Source organism: Neopelma chrysocephalum, unplaced genomic scaffold (genome assembly GCF_003984885.1).
Source record: "Neopelma chrysocephalum unplaced genomic scaffold, ASM398488v2 Primary Assembly neopelma1_96821, whole genome shotgun sequence".
NCBI classification, from domain to species: Eukaryota; Metazoa; Chordata; class Aves; order Passeriformes; family Pipridae; genus Neopelma; species Neopelma chrysocephalum.
This window is the reverse complement of record NW_020925465.1, coordinates 1,341,046-1,364,233: the sequence shown is the minus strand read 5'-3', so window position 1 is coordinate 1,364,233 and position 23,188 is coordinate 1,341,046. Positions and strand designations below refer to the sequence as shown.

Sequence of the window (23,188 nt, the reverse complement as noted above, 5' to 3'; positions counted from 1 at the left end):
CCCTCCCAATAGAGGAAAATTTCCCTACAAAGATGAACAGCCCTTCATTCTTACAAAACATTTGAAGACAGTGTTATCTTCCTCTTTTGCTCTAAGTGAGCTGCACTTGGAGTGGAGCTGGCCCTTGCCATAACCCATGAGTTCAGCCATAGCTTCATACACTGTCTCCCAGAATATCTGCATACTGCTTCCTTACCAAGCCATTCCTTCCTGATAGGGAAGTTCAGCACAAATGCAGGAAGGACAGGCCCATCTCCCTGAGCTCTTCTCTAATCCCTGAGGAAGTTCTTCAAGCCCCAAAATATCAAAGGCAAATTGATACAGATGGATACTTCTCTCATGTGTTGCTGAAGCCAGATGATAGTCTGGGAAGGTAAGGAGAGCATCCACCTTATGCTGTATAGAACAGACTTTGTAGCTGTGAGATCACTTCTGAAAACTGAAGTAATAAGTGAACAGCAAGACAGAACACTGCCGCTGAAACTGGGCAATGGGACTTTTCAGAGGAGGGATGGGTGGGCTTCCTCTGTCCTGCCATCAAGAAACATATTTGCAGAATCAGCTTTCCACACTGCCAGAGACAGTGCTGAACTCCAGTCGCTTTTTCATCTGGCAGAGTTGTCTTGCTTGAATGTGAAGGTGGCAGCAGTGTGAAGGCACATCGCTTGGCTGCGGGTGATGCAATAAGTCAGCAAGAAGCCATGCTAAGTATCCAGCCCAAGGAAACAGAAGGTACTCCTCCCAGTACTTGGAGTCCCCGCATAAATCTGATGCTGGGTTCCAACCACAGTTTCATCCCCGATCTCCCCAGAATATCTGCCTAGGAATGTAATTGATTCTACACGTCTGCAGGGATCATGAGTTCTTACTGGATACTTTTCCTCCCTGAACTTCACGGGAAGAGGAATTTTACTTTCCAGGTTGTCCTGCACTCAACAGATTTGCTTTTGTTCTGTTCCCTGAGCATTAAGTGAGAGGAGACAATAGATGAGGAAACAAATACGACACTAAGTCAATGTCAGCTTCCATTAAATACAGTATTTTTTAGCATGGACCACATACTACCTGACTGTCACGTTCTTAACCTAAAGGATAATTCTGTTACCAAAGACTGTAGGATGGGAGTTAGGTCACCTCCTTGGTAAACTCTACCTGGATGACTTACTTCCCTTCCTAATGCCTCTGATGATTTATTAGAGAATTTGCAGGAGCATAAAAGTTAAAAATAATGCACAAGATTTAATGTGTTTTATGCATTCACTTCAAACAAAACATGAACCATGCTGTCACTGCATTTGCTGACTTTGGGCTTATTTTGGTTTAAAAGCTTATTTCACATCTTTTATAAACTAGACCATTACCTTTTTTCTTTTTACCATGAAATATAAAACTTTTCATTAAATCACTTTTGCATTCCCTGCTGCCAGGCAAAGCTATTGCGAGATGTCTGTCACTCAAAAGCTACTAAAACCAATGTTTGTCACTTAATCCTAATCATAATTTCCAGTTAACAAATAAGGCAAAAAATAAATTACTTTATCAGCTTCAGTTCCCTTCCATCTGCTTTATTCCCCACTGTAACACAACCAGCTATAATTGAGTTGCAGTTTAATCAACTAAGTGGGCCACCCCGTGAGGAAAAAGGGAGGGGGGAAAAAAAAAAGAAAAAAGAGAAAAAGAAAAAAAAAGAAGAGAGAATCTAGGTCACTCTGTTCTTAGGACAGCAAAATAGATAATTGCTTCACTCTACAGCATCCATGCTGTACTCGAGGTATGTTTGAGATCTTATGTAACTAATGCCATCCCTAGGTTAGCCAGACCCTCCCTAATAATGTGCCATAAAAGCCTGTTCCATGCACATCCAGCAGTGAAGGTGGCAGATATGACTTATCCTTTTCAGACTGTGTGAAAACAAGGAATATTCCAACCCATGAGATTCTGAGGGGATTTTTGTGAGTTTTTAAAGAGAAGGGTAAAAAAAAACCACACAAAAAAAAAACACACCAAAAAAAAAAAACACACACACACACAAAAAATACCCCTGTGATTATTTTACTTGCATCTGCAAGAAATTACTAGAAATGCTGGTTTTCAGCTGCTGTAGATTGATGCACCTCTGTCAAAAAAGACATGTTTAGGACAGCTGAAATTTGTAAATTACATTATGCTGTGTCAAAGCAGTGCACATGAGGGCTCAGGACCTTATTGTGCATAATCAAGCACTGAGTTTCACTTGTCATCCAAAGCTTGTCTGTGTTGGGCTAGATTATCTCAATTGCTCTCTTTTATTTAGAACTAATTTTTCAGCACATAGAAAGGACCAAGTACAGAACATTCTACAGTACAAAGCAAAATACACATTAAAGTGAGTCCTAAATAAATGTCAGACAAATAACCATATAAGAACCAGCAATAAGGCAGCATGCCTACAACAGAGAGAAAAAAAATAATTGGTGTTTTTCACTCAGGGGAGCCATTTCACGATAGTTGACTGGAGCAAAAACAACATTGAAACTAACATACTCTACATTTAAGCCAGGGAGAGGACTCAAGATGTGAAGCAAAGTTAAAACTGTAGCAACTTGGACTTCACCTTAGCCTGTGTGGAAGCAGAACACTCTCGTCTATGGTGGTGGTTGAGAGGACATGTTTCACCCACCTATTTTAAGCAGATGTTAGTGCAGCTGCCAGCATAGCAGGAGCACATGTATACTATCTTGGAGGAGAGGCACTGAGTTCCAGGCAGGAGGAGTACCACCTGAACAGTTCTACCAGATGACATTTGAAAAGCAAAACCAGAAGTCCCAATCAAGCACCTTAGCCAGGAGGCAAGTCATTGTCTCCATGACAGTAGAACTCGGGACACGTGACCAAAAAGGTGTTAAAGAACAGCTTGCCATGGTGTTCAGAGAGATGTGAATTGCAGTGGAATGCCTGCCTGGCAGAGTGCTCACGGGCAGCACAACAAGACTCAGTCAGCAGAAAGGGATGGCACATTCCATTTCTCTTCCAGAAGCCAACATCCCACTGTGGCAGTGATCTGGTGTCCTACCATTTGCCTCTGTGCCCTTGTTGAAGGTTTCCTTTGGACAGGCACCCCTGAAGTCATCAGGCAGTTTTAAGGTGACCTGGGTGAAAAGTTATCATCATGGTAAAGAAGCCTCACAGTGAGGCTCACTGTGACAGACATTTGAGGCTCACAGACATTTGAGCCCAAGAGATTCAGTCCTGCATATAAAACATGCATCTCCTCCTGAGTGCTAGGCCAGCACAAGGCACCCTCCAAAATCGTAGGTAAGACATCTAAGTAATACTGTAATTTGAGCCTGAGACCATAATACTGAGATGGCAGACAGCAGAAGCATAAAGTGAGGAGCATAAACTGAGTCTAACAATCTGCTAGCACAAGTGGAATAACAAATATCGGTATCGAGGAAGATAAAATAGCTTATTCTCAGACAACAGTTCAAAGCTGGGAAGAGGTTCCAGAGAAACACCTAGTTCTTAAATTATTTATTTCTTAACTGTAGCATAAAACAAAAAAATTACCAAAAATATTGAAAAGAGCTGCTTCCATGTAGATTGCAGGTAGGGAATTCCCATGGTGGGAATTTCAAGCTACGCTTGTTCTATGCAACTCAAAATCCTTGCCTGGGCTGAAACACTATAGTTGGAAAAATACCCAGTGTAGCCAGCTACTCTAGAAATTACTTTGTAAATCCACTAAGTCCTTTGAAATAAGATCACTTTCAATCTGAATCCAATAGTTGATTTCAGATCTTCCTCGGAGCGTTGAGATCCAATAGCTGGCAGACCTCTTCTCCTGTCATACAAACACAAAATGGCTAAAATGTTTTCAAAAAAGGCAAAATTAATCACAGTTCTGTAACAAACTCACCCAGAGGAGCACAATGCTGCTTCCCACTAAGCTAGGTTTGACTTCTGGACCTCATTGCAAATTATCACATATTAGAACAAAATCAAAATTTAGTGTAAAATCTAAACCGGTTTTAAGGACAATTGTGTTATTATGGACTGTCTTACAAGTGAAGACTCAAAGATGTCAGCTTTCTATAGAGGTACTCAGGACCAAAAATTATTTCATTCCTTACTGGCCCTATCCCTCTGGGCATGTACAATTATTTGAAACCCACCCAAGACCCAGATTCCATTTCTCCCTGCTTGCCCAGCAGCAGGCTCCCCCAGAGAGAGCACCTCTCTCCTCTCCCACTAGTCAGAGACACTAGTTACTGACTCAAGGATGCTCATGGCCAATTTATTCACATTATTCTTTTACTAATATTGTCCTTCAACTTAAGTAATTCTTCCTTCACTACAGTGTTCACCTCTCTCACGTATTTAGAGAGAGTAGTGGTGTCCCTCCTTAACCTTTTTCCTCAGCATTTTAATGTATCTCCATGTAATTATAAATTTCCTTTCTTATGCTCCTTTTAATCTGTCATTTTTGCAGATTGGCTGACATGGAAAAAAAACTTCTGATATTTAAAGAAAAATACAGAGGAGAAAGTCGCCATAGGCACAAGAAAAGTGTTTTAAATATACAGAAGCAATAAAAAAACCCCAAACAAACAAAAAAAACCCACCCAAAATTTAAAAAGATTCATCTGTTTGTAATGGACTCCAGATTTTTTTCTAAACGTTCTCCCACGCACTTTTATTCCCAGCTAGAACTGTGCACAGCAGCAGCGATATAGATGTGCTGGCAAAATACTTTCTCCTTCTCTTCAGTTTTTTTTTGTTTGCTTGTATTCTGTTTAGCTTTTTAAAATAAAGTTTCTTTTTTTTTTAATGAAAAAGTAAATCTAAAGGAAACTGCGAAGAGAAATTGATTCATTCACAAAGAACAAAACATTTCACTTAGGTTCAGGGAAGACTAGCATGCATACACTTAACTCCAGCATAAAACAAATTACTGTGAGAGATTAAAATACATTGTTTTAGACACGATGTCTTAATCTCATGCAGTCTTTCAGGTTTGTGATGTGCCTTCTCAATTGTTGAGACAAAAACCTGTGTGTTTAAAAGCTTTCAATTAAAAAACATGTCTTAGCAAAACTTTTCCAAAGTCCTCTTACAAATTAGGATTTTGATTCATATATATCATATAAAATATTAATATATATTATTTTCAAATAATTCAATCAACACACACACTTAAGACAGGTATGGGAACAGAGATCAGACAGTCCCCACGCAGTTCTGCCCCTTCAGGGGGGCATGCAGAAAGTCTCACACCAACAACATGGTAGCAGGGAGGTAGAACGGGCAAGAAGGTTTCACTGCCAATACCCAGTCAAGGACAAACCTTCAAGTCCAGCTCTGGACTAGAAGTTCAGCTCTGCCCCACACCAAAAAGCAGAAGACGTGTCAGGAGGAAAAAAGAATGCTATTTACTTCCCATGAAGGAAAGGGCAGTGTTCAGTGGCCCATGAGTCTAATTGACTCTGTCCTGTTCTTGGGATAAGGGATCCCATACTGCTTTCCAGGCAAGGGAACTGGGAGAGGCACCATCTAACCTAGAGATCAAGTGACTTTCCCAAGCATACTCAGGGTTCTCCCACAGACAAGGCCAGCAGTTGAGACAACCATACTACCCCCAGTTACCTTAAATACAAGGTTCAGACTTCTTTTCTGTTGGTCAACTTTGCCTGAGCTCACCAGCAAAAAAAAAAAGAAGAGATAGATGCAGGGACATAGAGATACGGCAGCTCAGCTATTTTCCTAGGCACTGACACACATTTCTTTCCCTTCCCTTTTCCTTTAATTGTTGTCTGCCTTCCCCTCCATTTCTCCAATTCTCTCAGGAGACTGAAGTCATCAAAATAGCTCCCCCATTCCTGAGTTGGGTTTGGGTTTTTTTTGTTTCTTCACTTATTTTCCACAGAAGGTAATTCACAGCCATTTGAAACTCAAATTTCCGTTTCTGTTGTATGTTTGACATTCCTTCAAGGTCAGTATCACTGCAAATAAGCCACAAGACTCAAATCATGCTGCAAAAACATAGGTAGCTACTAAGCAGCTTCATTCTTAGAGGTAAAAACAAATTCAAATTGCAAAAAAGATGCACAGTCAGCAGATTAAATTTATTGTTTGTACTAATGCACTTCTGCAGTGACAGCATCCACCCCACTTGCAAATAGTTCATTCAAAAATACAGGAGAGAAAAAAAATCAATCCTCAAACTGCACAGGGTGATCACTGATTTACGCCCAGGTGAGAGACACAATTTGTTTGGAGTATTTTGTTTGTAATATGCACTGTGACTTGTACCAGTGATAGATCACTAGTAACCTTTGCCAGTCCATAATTGCATCTGTTACCCTTTAGCAAACTACATGATCATCTGCTCAGTAAGCTGTGGAAACTCTCAGTCTTCTTGGCAATGTTCTACATCGAGAGACATGTACTCCAGCCACAAAAAAACTAACCTGAAGGAAACATAACTGACTTTATCCAAGCTCTCAAAATCAAACGGTAGGTGAGGAAGTATGATGGCAACCAGCATAGTGCTCGAAGCGATAAGTTAGCAAATGTTTAATGCCTTGATCAAGCACTTGGTTTCAGCACATGGAATGAGTATACAGAAGCCGTGCAGAGGTGCAACCTCACAAAGAGGCACATCCAAGGCTAAGGCAGAGTGCTTTCTGCCCCAGTATTGAAAGAGGAGAATCAGTAAACTTGGAAGAGCCCTTAGCATGCTGCAGCTCTTGGAAGTGAGAGTAGAAACTGCAGCTTTGAGGGATTAATGTCCCAGTTACCACTTTATGAGCCGTATCCCCTCTCCAAGGGCTGGAAAAACTATGAATTCTCACCCTAGATAACACCAGATCCTGTATTTGTCTCTGGACTTCAAAAACTGCTGGAGAAGTTCTTATCTCCATGCATCTGCCACATGCGATTTCCCATGCAACCATCTTGCTGCTAGTAGGGATTTTTGTGCTGGTGGCCTTAGGGTGTACCCCAGAATGAAAGAGACATTCCTGTCTTCCCTTAATGGAGAGCCTTTGCAGAAGTTACTTTTGGAGCCCTGTGCTTTACTGCAGTACTAACCAATACAGGTCATACACTCTTGACTTAACTCAGCAAGATTTCTAAACTCAGATAGCCCTGATGGATTTGATTTTACAGCTTTATGAATCCAAACCTTTCATTTCTCGTCAGGGAACAAAGCTCTCCCAGTACATCAGCATTCATATACATCAATCTTCCCTAATGTCTGTCCTTTTGCCAGCATATAGAGCAAGCAAATAGATGTCCACAACTAACAGCTGAACTACATTCTGAACTTACCTCTCTTTAAGAACCAATACAAAGGCAAACCAGTAGCTTATATTTTCAGCATCCCATTTCACCGGGAAGGTCTGAATTAACTATAATGCAACATTCACTAGACTCCTTTCTGGCTCCAAATCCACTGCAGCAGAGAGCATTTTCTATGCAACACAAGCCAAAATTTCAGCACTGACGAACTCTATTTGTACCAAAACCATGCACCTGGCAAGAAACTACCACTTTTCTCTGCTTCAATTATGAAAAGTAAAAAAAGGAAGTCAGAAAGATTCAGCTGTACAGCAACAGATATTAAAATCAAAAGTAAGCAGAGCTTCCTTTGAAGTGGATAGAAAAGCAAGGAGAAGCATCTTTTTCTCTGCCATGAATGAATCCTAGACAAATTACTTAATATAGGTGGAATTTCTTTATTTCTCCCTCTCTGAGACAGGAAACTTCCTGCTCATCCATGTCATTCTACTCCAAGCAGGCTTTCAGCAAGCAGAGGCTCAGCAGGAGAAATCTTAGTTAAGCTCTTTGTGGCACACCTCTACAATCAGCTGAAGGTTACACATTTCCTCCAAGGATACTAAATAAGCAACTCTGCTCTCAGTGCCTGCTTGCAAGTAAGACAAACATAAGTAAGATCCCAGCAGACACAGCTGAGAGCATTTGTATGATTTTAAAAGCAACAGACCCAACAGAGGCAGGCAAATATAGAAGGAAGGTTTCTCAAAAAAGGCACGGGAAGAAAGGACCTGGCCAGTTTTTCACCTCCTGGTTTGGATCGTGGATGGAATAAGTCATCTGACCATCACGGCAGTTGTTTCATTGCTATCATCTGAACAGCAACAATTTACCTCCTTGGAAGATATCTTGCTCCTTGGTTAATGGGAATTCCTGAAGAACAAATTAAGCCCTACAGGTGCCATCGTAGGATCTGGCACCAAATAAATTAAAAAAGAAGATTCAAGGCTGGTATAGATTCGTCAGCCTTGAACAGTATGTCTGTTTTGTTTTTGTGGAAGCACTGAGACACCTACACGTCATTTTCCTTTCTATCTTTGTCTTGGCAACAGACATCATGATTACACTCAATCAAATTTCTTGAAGAAAATCTCTTTGCCAGCAGTATGCATTAAAAAAAAAAAGCCTATAACATAATTCCTTTTGAAAAATGTATCCATCAGATAGGTCACCTATCCCAGGTTCCTGCATCCTGTCACTGGATCCCAGGAAGAAGAGATCAGAACGTCCTTCACCACTTCCCCTTCTCGAGAATCTGTAGAGAGCAATGAGGTGACTCCTCAGTCTCCTTTTCTCCAAAGAAACAAGAAAAACATGAAAAAACGGGTCCTTAGCCACTCCTCAGAGGACATTCCTTCCAGTCATCTCCCCAGCTTTGTTGCCCTCCTCTGGATGCATTCAACTACCTTAAAAACCTTGTTAATTTGTGGGAACTGCAGACAGTACAGGCAGAAGTTAGCTGAGAACAAAGGTAGGTGCCTCCCCAACATCTATCACATGCTACAGTGGCCTTGACACCTCCTATCTCTTGTCATATTCTTCAGTCTTCGTGATCTGGATGCCCTTGACAGCAAAATGAAAGACCTCATGTGCTAAAGGTTTCAAGGATCAGACAAAATAGATCCCAGAAGTAAATATCAGCACTATTTGTTGGCACTATGACTTAGAGTTCTGCATTACAGTTTCTGTCCTGCTACAGAACTTCACATATTAATACAAACAGTGGAGCACAGCCTCGTTGATGTATGAGGAGCCAGAGCAGGATGGAGGCTCTGCAGAGAACTGGAACTGTGAGAAACGAAAGAGAGCATTGGAGAAGGAGAAAACAGAAACCACCGTGTTTATTTCACAGTCTGTTCCCTCCTGGACAAGTCTGTATTGCCTCTAACTGCACTCAATCTAACTGACTTCTCCAGGAAAAAGTAAGGACTTAATCCCCACACCACAGGCTACTAAAACGAGGCAAATGCATCAGCAGAATATACAGAAGGTCACTGCTAAGATGTATGGTTTTCATTCAGGCTTATCTGGCATTCACAGATACATCTTCAGTAATGTACACTTAGCACAGGGGCTGCTTTTTCTGAGTTTATGGACAGTGACTTAAATCCCATTACCTCCAAGAGTGTTTAAATCTCTGTCTACCTTTAAGCAAGGGGACTCCCTCTGGACTGTGTTTTGTTGTATACATAGCTGGATCAAAGTTGCTGGTAAAGGACATGAAGCAGGCAGTGCCTCCCTGCTGACATATTCCAGATGGCAATCTGGCTGCATTTGACTTCTGCCTACAGTATTTTAAGAGTCTTTATGAACTAAAACCAGTGTCCACCAACTCTTGACAGCTAAAGCAATGAATGTGAAGTAGCAGCCCTCACTCTACACTCTACAAACAGAAAATCATGCCCATAATATCTATCACAGTGATTATCTGTCCAGAAATGCAGATGTTCCCTTCCTTCTAGTGGGGCTTGCACTGCACAATGAATACAAGGGGTGCTGGAAGCAGGAAGAAGAAATATAGACAGTACCACTCATACGAATCATTATATGCGAAAGGAGTTACATGATTTATCCACAGTCTGACATTAGGAAAAGTCAATATTTAAGGCAGGCATCCCAAACTTATCCCATCTAGTTCTTGCCATTTCTCCTATTCAAGGCAATAAAAGCAGGACATTAAAAGGGATCTGCACAACATATAATACAGAGTTGGAGCTACTGTGTGTTCTGTTCATCTTCACAGCACTCTAGTCCGCAAAATGCCAGTTTCTACAGCAAGAAATCTCTCTCTCTTCAAACACAGCATGATTCAAACCCCAACAAGTCCTCCTCCTTTCCATAGGCTTTCCTCTTCTCTTTTTCATCCGAAAATGCCTCAAACCCTTGGCCCTCAGGTCACCCAGTAATAGAATGACACCCAGCAGAGCTTCATGAAGTTCACTGTCTCCTATTTCAATCCCAATCTGTTTGAAGGAAGTGATATGCTGCAGCACACCATGGGAGTCAGGTGTTCCTTCACCCTTTGCTTTCACACACAAACTTAAGAATAAATAAACAATGCCCACTGAAAAGATTATAGCTAAACTCCCCCGGGGCCCATTTCAGGTCCTTCACTTCCAGCTTCTTCCTGGGAAGTCAAACACATTGGTCATGATGACAGTAGTCCAGAGTTCTGATCTGGCTTGGTAAAGAGCATTTCTAGTGTAAAATACAGTCATGAAATCACTCTGATTGTCTTCATTTGGTGAACTGTCACACAGTTCCTGTAAACAGGAGCAGCAAAGTGACCAATCAACCTGGGTACACACCTATGTCAATGTCTGCTGATGCAGCAGGGTCAGAGGTACAAAATATCCCCTTGCTGTTACTTCTGTGGAAGAAGCAGCAGCTTTAAACCTTTAGGTTTCTTCTTGCTATTTTCTTCTTGTCTTACACAGCTAATCAGCATCATGACTTCTCTATGGGTTCTGTCACTGTCAGACAACAAATGGAGTGTCTGTCATACAGAGTGTTGAAAGGTCTGAGAAGTACCAAAAAAAAAAAAGGGCCACAGTAGCAAATTGGCCAAATAAGCTAATATTTTCCTGGACCACAGTCTCCACTGCTAATGAAAGGGTCAAGTATTTTTCCATTAAGGGGCCAGGGATTTGGAAAGACACATTTCAAGCTGGTCAACCTCCAGGCATAAAATGCTGCCAACACCAACAGCAAAATCCCGGTGCTGGCAGTACAGCAGAGGATGACCTTCCACTGCACAGAAATAGCAGGCTTTTGCAGACCCCCTTTAACAACAAGTCAGGGAAAGGACACATTCTACTTCAGTAATACAATAACATGTCAAACTGATTCCACAAAACCTAGATCCCCTAACCACACAGACTTCGAAACAAAGCAACTCTACATCACATAATTGCCTTTTCTTGCTTGTTAACTTAGCTCACCTACCTTTCAAAACACCTTGCTGCCTTCTTCCCCTCTGACTGGCAAAACTCCAAGGAAAAGCAAATCCTATCATCCTATGCCATTAGAGACAAGGGTAACATCTTCAAAGTTTGCTTCAAAGGCAATGGGAAAACTCGCACAGAAAGTGTCCTCCTAAGGCTACGGTTACTGCTAATTAGCAGAGAGTGAGACCTCCTCTTCCTCAATAAGGTGAGTGAGGAGGCAGGAGAACCATGATGCTTCCCTTTCAGTACCTCCTCTGATCACTCCAGTAGGACACAACCTGGTCCCAAAGTCCTCACATGCTTCAGAGTCCTGCATAGTCGTATCCAGCAGGGAAAGGTCAAAAGCACCCCACCTGCAAAACCGTTCTCAAATCCAGGCTCTTAGCTGTCATAAGCTCTGGCCTAAGCCCCACTTTGATGCTGGACACTGGGAAGAGAAAATTACATACCCCTTATGTTCAGTCAAGGACACCCAGTTGGCCCTCAGCCTTTGTGAGTTGTCACCAGCTGAGATAGTTGAAGGGTTAAACTATCATAGCTGTAGGTGGTCTGCAAGCAGTATCTATAGCAAGTCTGACTCTCTGTAAATTAAGGGAGACCTTACTGAGAAAATTGCAGTACTTTTTTTTCTTTCTTCCAGGAGTGCCAGAAGAGATTTGGAAAATGGGATAAGAACTATTCAAAAAATCTTATCAGACAGCCAAATGAATTCAGAGATGTTCCGGGAAAAGCCGCATCAAACTAAAATCAAAGAGCCATGAAATCCACACAAAGGCCTCCCTGAAAGTGAGGATAATAAAAAGGTCACTAGCAGATCACACCATGTATCCTAGGCAAAGCACACCTGTCAATCACTAGAGGTTTGGTGCTTTGCTCAGTTTGAGCATCTCCCTTCAGATATCAGAACTGGCATACAAAAAGGGTTCTGGCCCCTTAATTAAGGAAACAAACTATAACTTTTAGTGCTTGGCTTGCTGTACCAGTGTGGCCAGCTTACATGGTTTGCATCAGCTTGGGCTTTAACTCTAGTGAGAAACGAGTGTCCAAAACGACCTTTACTTTCCATATTACATTTGCACTGGGAGATCCTGTTTTTCTTCATTGAAACTATTTCTAATTTAAAACTAGGACTCTGCTTAATGAATTAGCATTTCCTGGATTTTACCACTCTGCAGAGACTTCTCCTTTATTGAGTAAGTGGGCAAGTTCCAGACACATTAAGTCATCTGGCAGAAGAGCTGGTGCCCTGGGCAGCATCTTGAAAGGCATCAGGAACTCAGACTTTACAAAAAGATGCTTTTCGAATTTGCCTTCTCAGCAAGTCCTATTATCACACAATATCAATCCTGACCGTGGCATGTAACACTATATTAGAATGAATGTCTGCCCAGAGTGAATGCTGTTAAGCACGGGCACACACTGCTTCCAACGCAAGGTTAAGTCACTAAGCTGCAAAAGAAGACACGCATCTCAGCTGATACTCCTTTGCTGCAGCCCTCCTCCCCCTGCCTTTAACTGCAGTCTCTAAGCAGTTATTTCCCTTTAGTGCATTCATAGATCTTCAGCTGCAGTGGCTGTATCTCCAGTTTGCAGGTACACTTGTTCATTTCTGTGCAAGCAACCTTATTAATATTATAGTGAATAGTGCAAAACCTACACATCTCAGAACTATTTCTCCTTCAAAACACGCACTGTAGAGTAATGAAACATAACACTGCTACCACACAAATCATTATCTTCTCACATAGATATCTTCATATATTTCTATTTCATGCAAACAAATTAGTCCCTTTCTTCTCCAGTTTCATCTTCCTATTCAAAACACCCCAGCTAAAACTTGGGTTGCTTGCTCTGTTCTTAACTGTGAGAGTTTTGCCCCCCTGGTGAAAAACACCCACCACTTTCAAAGATGAAAACAATTTTTCCATGCCATGGGAGAGAGTCCTGCAGTAAATGCTGAAGTTGTATATGACATCAATATCACTACACATTAAACATTCACACAGTCCCACGACTCTACAGTTTCTTCAAAGGAAAAACAATGGAAAATGCACACACGAAAAACAGTACAAGAGAGAATGACTTCCTCTGAGGTCAACTATTCCAGTTCCCAGTTAGCAGCCAGCATCACCCCAGTGACAACATTGCTTAGACCCAGCATTCAGGTCAAGCAGCCTAGAAAGGCAGCAAAACTGGCAGAATGAAGGAACCTTATTCCCAAATGCTTATGTGTTATTTTCGATTTCACACACACACCTTTTCTTTTTTCCACTATTAGGTTAAAACAATCCATCACACATGGAAGCTAATATACTGAAACACATAGAAGTTTGGCCTCAAACCCAGGTAGGGTGTGTGGGGGCACTTTACTACCACTTCCCTCCTTATTGTGCCAACGTTCTTATTAAAAGAAACTCTAAAAACACCAGGTGCAAAAATTTCTTCACTGGCCGTTTTTTGTTCAAGATTGGCCAGTGCTTGGGGCAAAGATGAAAAGAGGGCTTACACACACACAGACAAAATGCCACTCTTTCTTTGGGTTTACTCTGCTGAAACCAGCCTGCAGCCTTTATAATACCAGCCTCAGTGGCATGGCATGAAGCAAATCAAGACCTGCACACTGTACAGCAGGATATGCAGTCAGTTGGTAGGGTGCCAGATGAGGCATGACCCAGGGCCTGCACACCTTGTGTGGGAGGCCTCTTCTCTGACATGGGGCTTTGGTCTCTGCTTGTTGCTGCCCTCTCCTGCTCACACTCTTCAAACACTTTGCTCTGGGATCATGAATCAGTGACAAGCATGCTCTTCCAAGTCCTTGAAGAGCTCTTCCAGCTGCAGACCCCACCACTGTAGACCATGCCCTGTCTTGCCAGGTGCAAAGGGGAAGGGTGGGAGGGATTCAAGGCTCCTCATATGCCAACCACACTTACCTCCTAGAGCTTGTTTCATAACAAAATCCATGATGAGGGCTTTGGGGTGCTCCCACCTTCACACCTCACATGCACAGAGACCAGGAATCCTTGGAGGGCAGCCTGCAAAAAGGCACAATCAAAAGAGGAACAGTGTATCTAGGAAAAGAAAAGGCTGATACCCAGTCTTTCTCAGCTCTCTCTTCACAGCCTTCCCCCCCTTGTCTGAGAGCAGACAACTTTTCAATTCTCCATCCCTTCAGGCCCTGTTTTGCACGACAAGGCACCTGAGGAGCAGAGCTGCATGCTGGTGAGCGGCCACCGAGTGGGAGGAGGCAGGGGAATGCAGTGGTTCCTCCAGACAGGGCAAGTGGCCGGGAGCAAGCTTGGAGGAGCAGCGCGGTGCCCCTCCAGGCTTGTCTCCTGCAGACGGGCAGGAAGGGGTTAAACCTTTGAACTTTCTTGTTTCCCCGCCTGCCTCTCGCCCTCTCGGCTTTCGGAGGGCTTGCTCAGGAGTGGCAGCTCCGCCGGGGACCGCCGAGGGGGCATTTGAAGGTGAAGCGCCCTGCGAGTGCCTGGGAGGACAAGCGGAGGATGCTGGGGCGATCTGGGTGCGGACGCAGCCCGGGTGGCGGGATGGGAAGCTCAAATGCGGGGCAGGGCCCCCCGCCCGAACCCCTCGGAAAGCCCCCCAGCGCAATGCCAGCGAGGGCTGCAACCTCCGCAGGATGAGCCGGGAGGGCTCGAGGCTGAGACCGGCCGGCCGCAGGTGCAGCTCAGCAGCCCCGCCGCGCACGATGCTGCCTCCAGCTGCTGGCCCCGGCCGCGGCCACCCCCGCCCGGCTCCGGCACCGGGTCACAGCCGTGCCAGGACCCGGGGGGACCAGGGCTCTCCCCGTCCCCGTGTGCCCGCATCCCGCCTCTCCTGTCTGCCCCTCCCGGCGCGGCCCCGCGCCGGTACCTCGCTCGGCGGCGGGCGCGGTGCTGAGACGGGCCGGGCCGGCGGCGAGTGGCTGCGGCTCCTCTGCTCCCCGGGAGGCTCCGGCCGGCGCCCGTGAGCCTGAGGGCTGCCGGGGAAGTTGCGGGTGCAGTGTGGAGGAGAGAGAATGACTCCAGAGCTTCTCCCTACTTTTCCCCCGCGCCCCTCTTTTTATCACAGCATTTCCGGACCATCCCACCGACACGGTCCCTCCTTCCTCCTCCCCTCGTTGCGGGAGCTGGACTGTCTCCCTCCCCCTGCCTCCGGCTCCCCCGCCCCTTCCCTGCACCTCCCTGGCCCCTCGGTGCTCCCCGCGGAGGAGGCCCCCAGAGCTCCCCTAGCCCCTCGGAGGGGTGCGTGTGTTTGCATGTCCCCCACCCCATCGCCGACTGTCTGCAGCAGCCAGGTGTCCTTGTGCTTTGCCGTGGGGGAAGGAGGGGAGGTGTCAGCTCGTTGTTGCATTTTGCAATCGCTTCCTTGCATCTCCTCGGGAGTCAGTGTGTGTGCCAGGGGAAATCTCTGCAAACACGGCTTCCTGCAAAAGGGGGGAGGGTGTGGGAAAGCTTTCTGCGTCCTCTGTTCTGAGTCCTTCACGGGGATCCCCTCTCATTCCCTAGGTCCTGGAAGGAGTTGGAGAGGCAAGGAAGAAGATAGGGAAGGAGCAGACCCTTCTCCTCCCTCCTGCTTCTACTCGGATATACTGTGGCCGGAGAAGAATCGCCGGCTCCTCGTCTCTGTGCTTTCGCTAACCAGGTTGGGGGGAGGGAGGGGAGGTGAAGAGGGGCGGGAGGGGGAAAGAGGAAAGTCCCTGCGATTGCCAGTTGAAGGACGTGAGTGCAGCGATCCGTTGTCCAGCCCGGATTCGGGACGGCATCTGAAGGTGAGGAGGAAGGAGCTGTGAGGGCTACTTGACAGAGTAGAGCAATGACCTCTCACGGCACCGGCACCCACCTTTAGGGATGCCTACCGCCGGCTTGGAGCGGGGTAGAGAGGGGACGAGTTCTGCTGCTGATCCACCCTCCTGTCGCCGGCAGGAGAGGTAGGACAATAACCCCCAAAGTAACCTATATGGGTCTGAAAGGAGGGAGGGGGCTAGATCGGAATGGTGCTGGCAGTAGTGTCAGCCCGGGGATGGGGGAGCAGCGGCGCCTGCATCCTGGGGAGGCGCTGGCACGGCCCGTGGGCGACCTCCTCTGAAGGTCAGGGAGGACGCCGAAGCTGCACCTGGCACCGCTGGGAAAGGCATGTAGATCCAGCAGGCATGACAGAAATCTTTCCCGGGGCAGCGATGCCGGCCACCGTGGCTCCGCAATCTGCAAAGCTCTTGAGTGCCAGCTGCAGATGCGGGATGCAGTCCATGCTTTTAATCTCAGGACAGTGCCTACCCACCCGGGTCTGCCTCGGTGCCCCATGCCTTTCAGTGTTTGAAAGGCACTTGGACAATGCCCCTTACAAAATGCTTTAATTTTCAATCATCCTCAAGTGGTCAGGCGGTTGGACTAGATTATCATTTTAGGTCCCTTCCACTGAACTGTTCTGCTATTCAATTCTACGAGCTCCCAGAAAACCACTTTTGCAACAGACACTGTTATCAGTCTAGGAAACTCAGCTGGGTGGGCATGTGCTACACTTTTACTAACAAATTTCAGAAAGAAAAAATTAATACCAAGAGGGAGTGGAGAACCCTCTTCTTTTAAGCCTTAACTCCCCCCAAGAATTTGCAATTCAAAGGACATAATGCCATATTTTTGATGCTCTCTTCCATGCATACCATAGGAGTGTCTCAGCAAAAATTACTGTGCTCAAGAAATTAATCTAAGAGACTGCTGGAGCTGTGTGCCTAGGTTCCTGTGGAATTAACACAGTATTAGCAAATCTGTGTTGCCTCACCAAGTGCCCATATAACTTTAAGGAGGTCTTATAGTTTCGTTCTGTCACAAAACACCTCACATTCCTCCTTCATCATGTGATTGCTGTTGAAGAGAAGGGCAGTGTCGCCACCCCAAACTATTAAACCTCCACATCCACATATTGCTCTTATATCCTGGAGTTCAGGAAAGAACAATTTGAATGCCCTCAAACACAAGGATTAGAGAAGTGTGGGCTAACAGTTAGAACACCCAGTTGCCTAAAATCACCTTTCTTCTTCATGCTTTGGATCATGCTGCATCAAGGAACTCCTGTAGCAGCCAAGGGTCAGCACAGCCAAATGAGGTTGCTGAGAAATGTCATGCTTTCTGTTCACAGGCTCCTTACAAGCTTTGCAATGGCAACTGTCCTCCTTTGTGTGCAGAGAATAGTGATGTCATCCACAGGGGCTTTCAGAACCCAGGAAAAGAATGAGCACATTAAGTCCCTGCAAGGTCCGTGAGCTTATTTTTGACCTTTTTAGAGCTGCTGGTCTCTCTCCACAGCCAACTGACCTTCCAAAGTTCGAGTACCCATTGTTCTGTCCCCAAACTGCTCCCACTTTTTCCAGATTATACAGCTGCCACAGAAAATCATGACACATAAGACAGTGAAACCTAGCTCTTAATATCAATTAGTTCACAGCTCCCTCCTCTTCAGGAGAACAAGCCACAGGATCATCAAACCACAAACTCCATCAAGGTACTTCTAGTCCCAACTTCAGCATCTTTTCCCTGCCCTAAGCACCAGCTTCCAAATAACTGCCACAGGATATACCTTCCAGATGAAAACCTAATCACTTGTGAGCCTGATTTCGATGCCTCCTACCCAGGTGATACCCTTACTTTTCAGTCAGGAGAGTTCCCACTCGTACACTCCTCACCATATGAGGTTCAGGCACAGAGGCAGAAAAGGGCACCATGAAAAAGAGATGATGTCCATAGATCTGTGTCTAATCATGATCTCAGAAAAGCTTCTAGAGAAGGCTTTTACCTTGGAGATACAACCTTTCCTCAGCTTGCTCATAAATGCAGCTGGACAGATGAACTCATGAGGATCTGTTATGTTATTTGTCTAGAATACATGATCTCTGCTACAATAGAAATAACAGCTTGTCCAGCCATGGTAATGATATAAGCAATGCCGTATGCATCTTCTTTCTGATGCTGTATAACAACATCCTGGGCCCATAATAGTTTATGACTATAAAACTGGGATTAATTCAATCTAATAACATTTACTGGAAGGCAACAAATCTCAGAAATAGCAATGTTTTCTCACCTGGATGAGGGATAGAGTTTGGTATCTGTACATAGCACATGTCCCAGCACCATGGACAGAGGAGAACTGCTGCGCGCACGCACACACACACACACACACACACACACACACTCTCTCTCTGACGCCTTCAAAACTGCCCAAAATACCAAAGCCACTTCTTATTCGGGTTTGTACTGTCAGATATGCCTGATCTTGCTTGTGGGAACAGACTTGTTCTTCCTTTACAGAATCAGAAGAGTAGGAATCCACTCTGTGACCTTGCTTGGTACAGATGAAGAGTACAGAAAACTCGGTGCAAATATCTCCTCCATGGAGCTTTGTCCATGGAACTCAACCTCCTTCTTTGGCCACCAGCTGGGAATCTGTGCTTATAAATGTCTTTGTAAGAAGGTGGAATAAGCCAGTTATTGGTCTTGGTGACATTTTCTATAGAGAAATGAATATCAGGGTCTCCAAAAAGAAGGAAAGTTCTGTTTCTGGAAAAGAAAAAATTTAAATGAGTCATGCAGTTTCATTTCAACATCTTTAAATGCAATGTTTGATTATTCAATTCCATATGGTGTTTGGCTGCTAAACTGAAATCAATGCTGTTCTAAGAACGATACTAATAAGAAAGCTCACAAACCAAGTATGAAGGTTATAGAAAATACTTAAGCTGCTGCCCAAAATAAACATACTTTGTTTCTTATTCCCTTTCTTTTTTCCCCCCCATCTTATTATCAGCTCTCATGGTTGTAACTGCAGCACTGTTCAGTGCACTGCAGGAGAGACCTGTACAGCAGCAAGATGATTAGCTTTTTATTGATACAGCTACTGAGACAGAGGAGCCAGGTACTTGCTAAGGGTAGTTTGTGTACGGCAGTTGCAATTCATTCAGTGGTTTAGTTCACTGAACACAAATCTACTGTGTGTTTCTTGTTGCTGTCAATTTTTCAGCTGTCAATTCTGTCTGTCAAAACATTTCAGAATTCATACAATTTTTTGTCTCTTCAAAAGTACTGCTTTGTTTCTTGCTGTTCCGTTCAAGTTATAGCAGGCTTTAAATAAGTTCTTTATTTCCCAACAAAATAGAAAAAAAACCCAATATAATATTCTTTTTAAGAAGTGGGTTTTTCCCTTCAGCCAAAACTGTGAAAGGACTTTTCAACTGGTTTTGCTAGCTCTGAAGAAAAGGTCCCTCGAGATTTCTTGAAGATGACCTTTCTAGGTGAGCATTTGCTGCCACAAGACCAAGTTGTAGCTGCTTGCCCTTACAGAAGCTGAACCAAACATGTATTGGTTGCTCTGTCTCCGTGACATGCAAACAAAAGAATGCAAATTATATTTTACTTTTTTTTTTTTTATGGGCACAGGTGCACCAGCCTAGTTTATGAACAAGCCCCTTGGTAAGTTGCCATTTACACCTTCTAGCTCCTGGTGGTTTCTTGTTTGTACTCTCCCTTTGCTACTCCCTTGTTCCTCTAGCTCAATTCCCTTCTCTGTTTGCTGTTCTCTGAACAAGCTCTTGCCTTACCAGTTAGGTTAAGAGTCCCATCTCAGTAGGGTTCTGATTCCTGTGGAATATCCTATAGCTTTTATCTTCAGAACTTACTGCTCTACATTATAAGGCTTCTTTGGCAGACAGAAGTTGTCCATAAAGCTGAGAATTCATCTTTATCACTGCAATGATTAAATAATGATGTCTCTATTCAAAGCGTATTAAGTTTATGTCGTGAGATTATTATTTCAAGTATTTTGGCAGGAATTTTTCCATCAGTGAATAAGAATCATCCAAACCAGAGCATTCTATGTAGATGTGTCAGTTTATACAGCAGTTTAAAGGCAAATAAGCTAAAATTTTTTACTGTCTTGTATTTGATGCTGTTGAGACATTCTGCTTCAATATAGCAAAAGTGCTGCACTTTGTCAATGTGCGCTTTGTCAATGACCAAATCATCTTGCCTTGACTCTTTGCTTCTAGGAATACATGTCTGTATGAAAAGTAAACTCATAACTATAGTAGAGTACCTCTATTTTTCAGAATTTTTCATGTCATGGGGGGGGAAGAGATCAGTCTTTTCCTCTTTGCTGCAATTTAGAGTGCAAGCAAGATTCAAAATATCAAACATACTTCAGAAGAGAATTTCTATTTTCCCAGGTAGTTCTGTGCCTCACCTTCTTTTATGACTCTGCTTCTGGGAAAAGAAAATGAACAGAGGGAAACAGCAGACTCGGCTAAGATTCTAGCTTGGTGTCAGATGCTGTGGCTGTGTAAAAAGAGAAGTCCCAATTTCTGAACTTGACTTAGAAAGGAGCTACTTACCTCAGTAGGTAAATTTCCCAACCACAACGACAAGCTTATTTGTTTAATATTTTAATCTTTTCATTAAGCATAAGGTGAATGTGTGCATATCTTTACATGCTTCAGACACTTGTAGAGCAATTACTCTTAGGTGTGATGTGTGATGCTGGCAAGTTAAGCTGTGACAATATTATGCTCTTTACACTTGGATGTCTCTGAAGAGACTGTAATAGTAAGATGCAAAATAACAGCTCAGGAATCCTCATACCATCCTATTTCAGTCTTGAACATGCTCTCCACTGCCTCACTTTGGTAAGAAACCTAAGCATGCGACGAAATAATTTTCTAGGTAGAGTGTATTTGCTGAATCATATGAGGGAATAGCAGTACCTGAAAATAACAAACCTATGTAATCCACAAAAAATAGACATTTATGTCACCTTAGAATGAGTTTGCAAGGTTTTTTTTTACCTCAAGGGAACTGTAGAAAGTAATTTGTAATGTCACATAAATAAATAAAATTATCCAACTAAGTCATTCCCTGCCTTTACTGGAATGATATTTCTACCCCTGGTCATTAAGTGTCAGTCAACCAACAGCTCCACAGAGTTGTGGGAACAAAGTTATATGCAGGTAGCAATGTTGGAGATCCTATCCCCTTGTGTTGCACAACCAAACAAAAGGTTTATCATGCAATGAGGAAACCCACCTACTAGGGCATCCACGGCCTTACACATCAGGCTATTCCATCATCAGCTTCTCTCCATGAGGCTCCAAGGACATCCACCACCATCCCTCTTCCTCCTTCATCCTTGTGTTGCCAGTTGATCATATAAGTCATAGTCCCTATAATATTTTTTTCTTCCTTCTGGTATTTTTTTAAGACTTCCTCTCTTCAACAAGTGATACAGCTTTCTGACAATACTGTACCTTTGCATTTCATCTCTCTCGCTGCAAATACACATTTGTGTGCAAATCAGTGCAAATGGAGCTAAAAAGTTGCATCTATTATTGATTCTCCTCTTACCAACACGTTTTTTACATCACATCTATTAAACCTATAATATTATCCCACTGTCTTCTTGGGCTGTGGCAACTAGTCAGACATTTATTCTGACCCTGTAACTTCTATGGCTAGAATTGATTAAAAAAAAAGAGCTAAACTTTTTTATCTTTCTATTTCCACATCTTCCCCATGCCCAGTTCATGCAAGCGAATCCCTTAACAAAATGGAGAAAAATGAACTGTGCTATACAATATTAGTGGAACACATCAGCTGTGACCCTCTTAAACAGTCACGAAATGGGTAGCTGAAATGACAGTTTAGTAGCCATAATAAAGTTCTTACATCTAACTATGTTGAGTATTAGACAAGAATGGCCAAAACACAAATTCCAATGTAAACTAAAGCACTAGGGAGTTAAACTTAACAGGCTGAAATAACTGGACTTAAACAGACACTTCCATTAGTGCATGTGTATAGGTGCTTTGCTGAATCTAAATTAGCTCCTCTAGGCCTGAACGTCTCAAATGATGAGTATCTGTGAATACAAATTAGGGGATTCATAAACATGATCTGTAAATTTAATTCTTACATGGGGCCTTTCTGTATGATCAGTCCTTCCTAAAAATTAGTAACAAAATAAATCAGAAAATTCACTGTGTTTAGTGAATCTTTGGGGGATGCAGACATAAAGAGGAAAATGTCCTGTGTTGAGAGTCAAAGCATTTCAGAATTCAACTGAATGCTTAATCATTAATGTTCCTGAATCTTTTTGAGATACAAGCATTGTTCCATACGCTTGTCTGCCTTTTAATTCCACACTGCTTCCCACTAATTAGTTACGTGCCATTTCCCATCTAATCCCGTTTTGTAAAATTTAATCTTCAAATGATAGCATTTATCAAACACATAATACCAGCTGATGCACATCAAGCAAAGCAGATCTTTATGCTTGCAGATAGAAATGAACGCCTCAGTCCAAGCTCCCTCCTTCTGTGCCAGTTACAGTTTAGCAGAGTGAGGTCATTTACCCACTCTCTGAATCTGTCCAAGCATGAGGGACAGGACTGGGGGAGCGGAGCTGGAGAAGCCTTGTTGATGTTGATGCTTGGCCCATGGAGGACTGAAAAATGTGTGTTCAAAGCCAACTTAAGCAATCACACAGAAAACTTTGTTTTCCTGTTCCATTTGTGCTGTTTCTCAGGTTTCAAAGCCACCTGGGAATGGTGGCAAATTCCCTGCTGGGGCTTCCTGTACAAGTCGTTTTTTCTTTCACTCCCACTCAGTCCTTACGACAATTATACTTTGGACTAAACCTCTCACTTCAGAGAGTTCCCTGCTCCAGTGCCACAGTGGAATAGTGAAAAATATTTAAACAATGGGTTAGGACTCAGTGGTTAAGCACACAATTCAGCCACCTGCCTGAAAAACAGATTCAGACTCCAAAGGAGTATGCAAGAATCAAAAGTTATTTAATGTGGAAATAGGACATATACAACCCACCTGTGCATTAATTTGGTATTGTCTATCCACTTAATGGCTTTTTAATCCATCAGCAAGTTT

General features: G+C 43.5%; 1 protein-coding gene across 1 annotated transcript in view; it reads right to left on the bottom strand.

Moving 5' to 3' along the window:
* The window catches only part of CPLX1 (complexin 1), a 108,645-nt gene extending 93,313 nt beyond the window's left edge, over positions 1–15,332 (bottom strand). Inside the window, exons 1-2 of the mRNA XM_027670249.1 lie at positions 15,135–15,332; positions 14,195–14,296 (exon numbers count right to left, since the gene is read on the bottom strand). Of these exons, the coding sequence (XP_027526050.1) occupies positions 14,195–14,225 (31 nt within the window). The 5' untranslated portion in view covers positions 14,226–14,296; positions 15,135–15,332. The remainder of the gene's footprint in view (positions 1–14,194; positions 14,297–15,134) is intronic.
* Between the last annotated feature and the right edge of the window lie 7,856 nt (positions 15,333–23,188).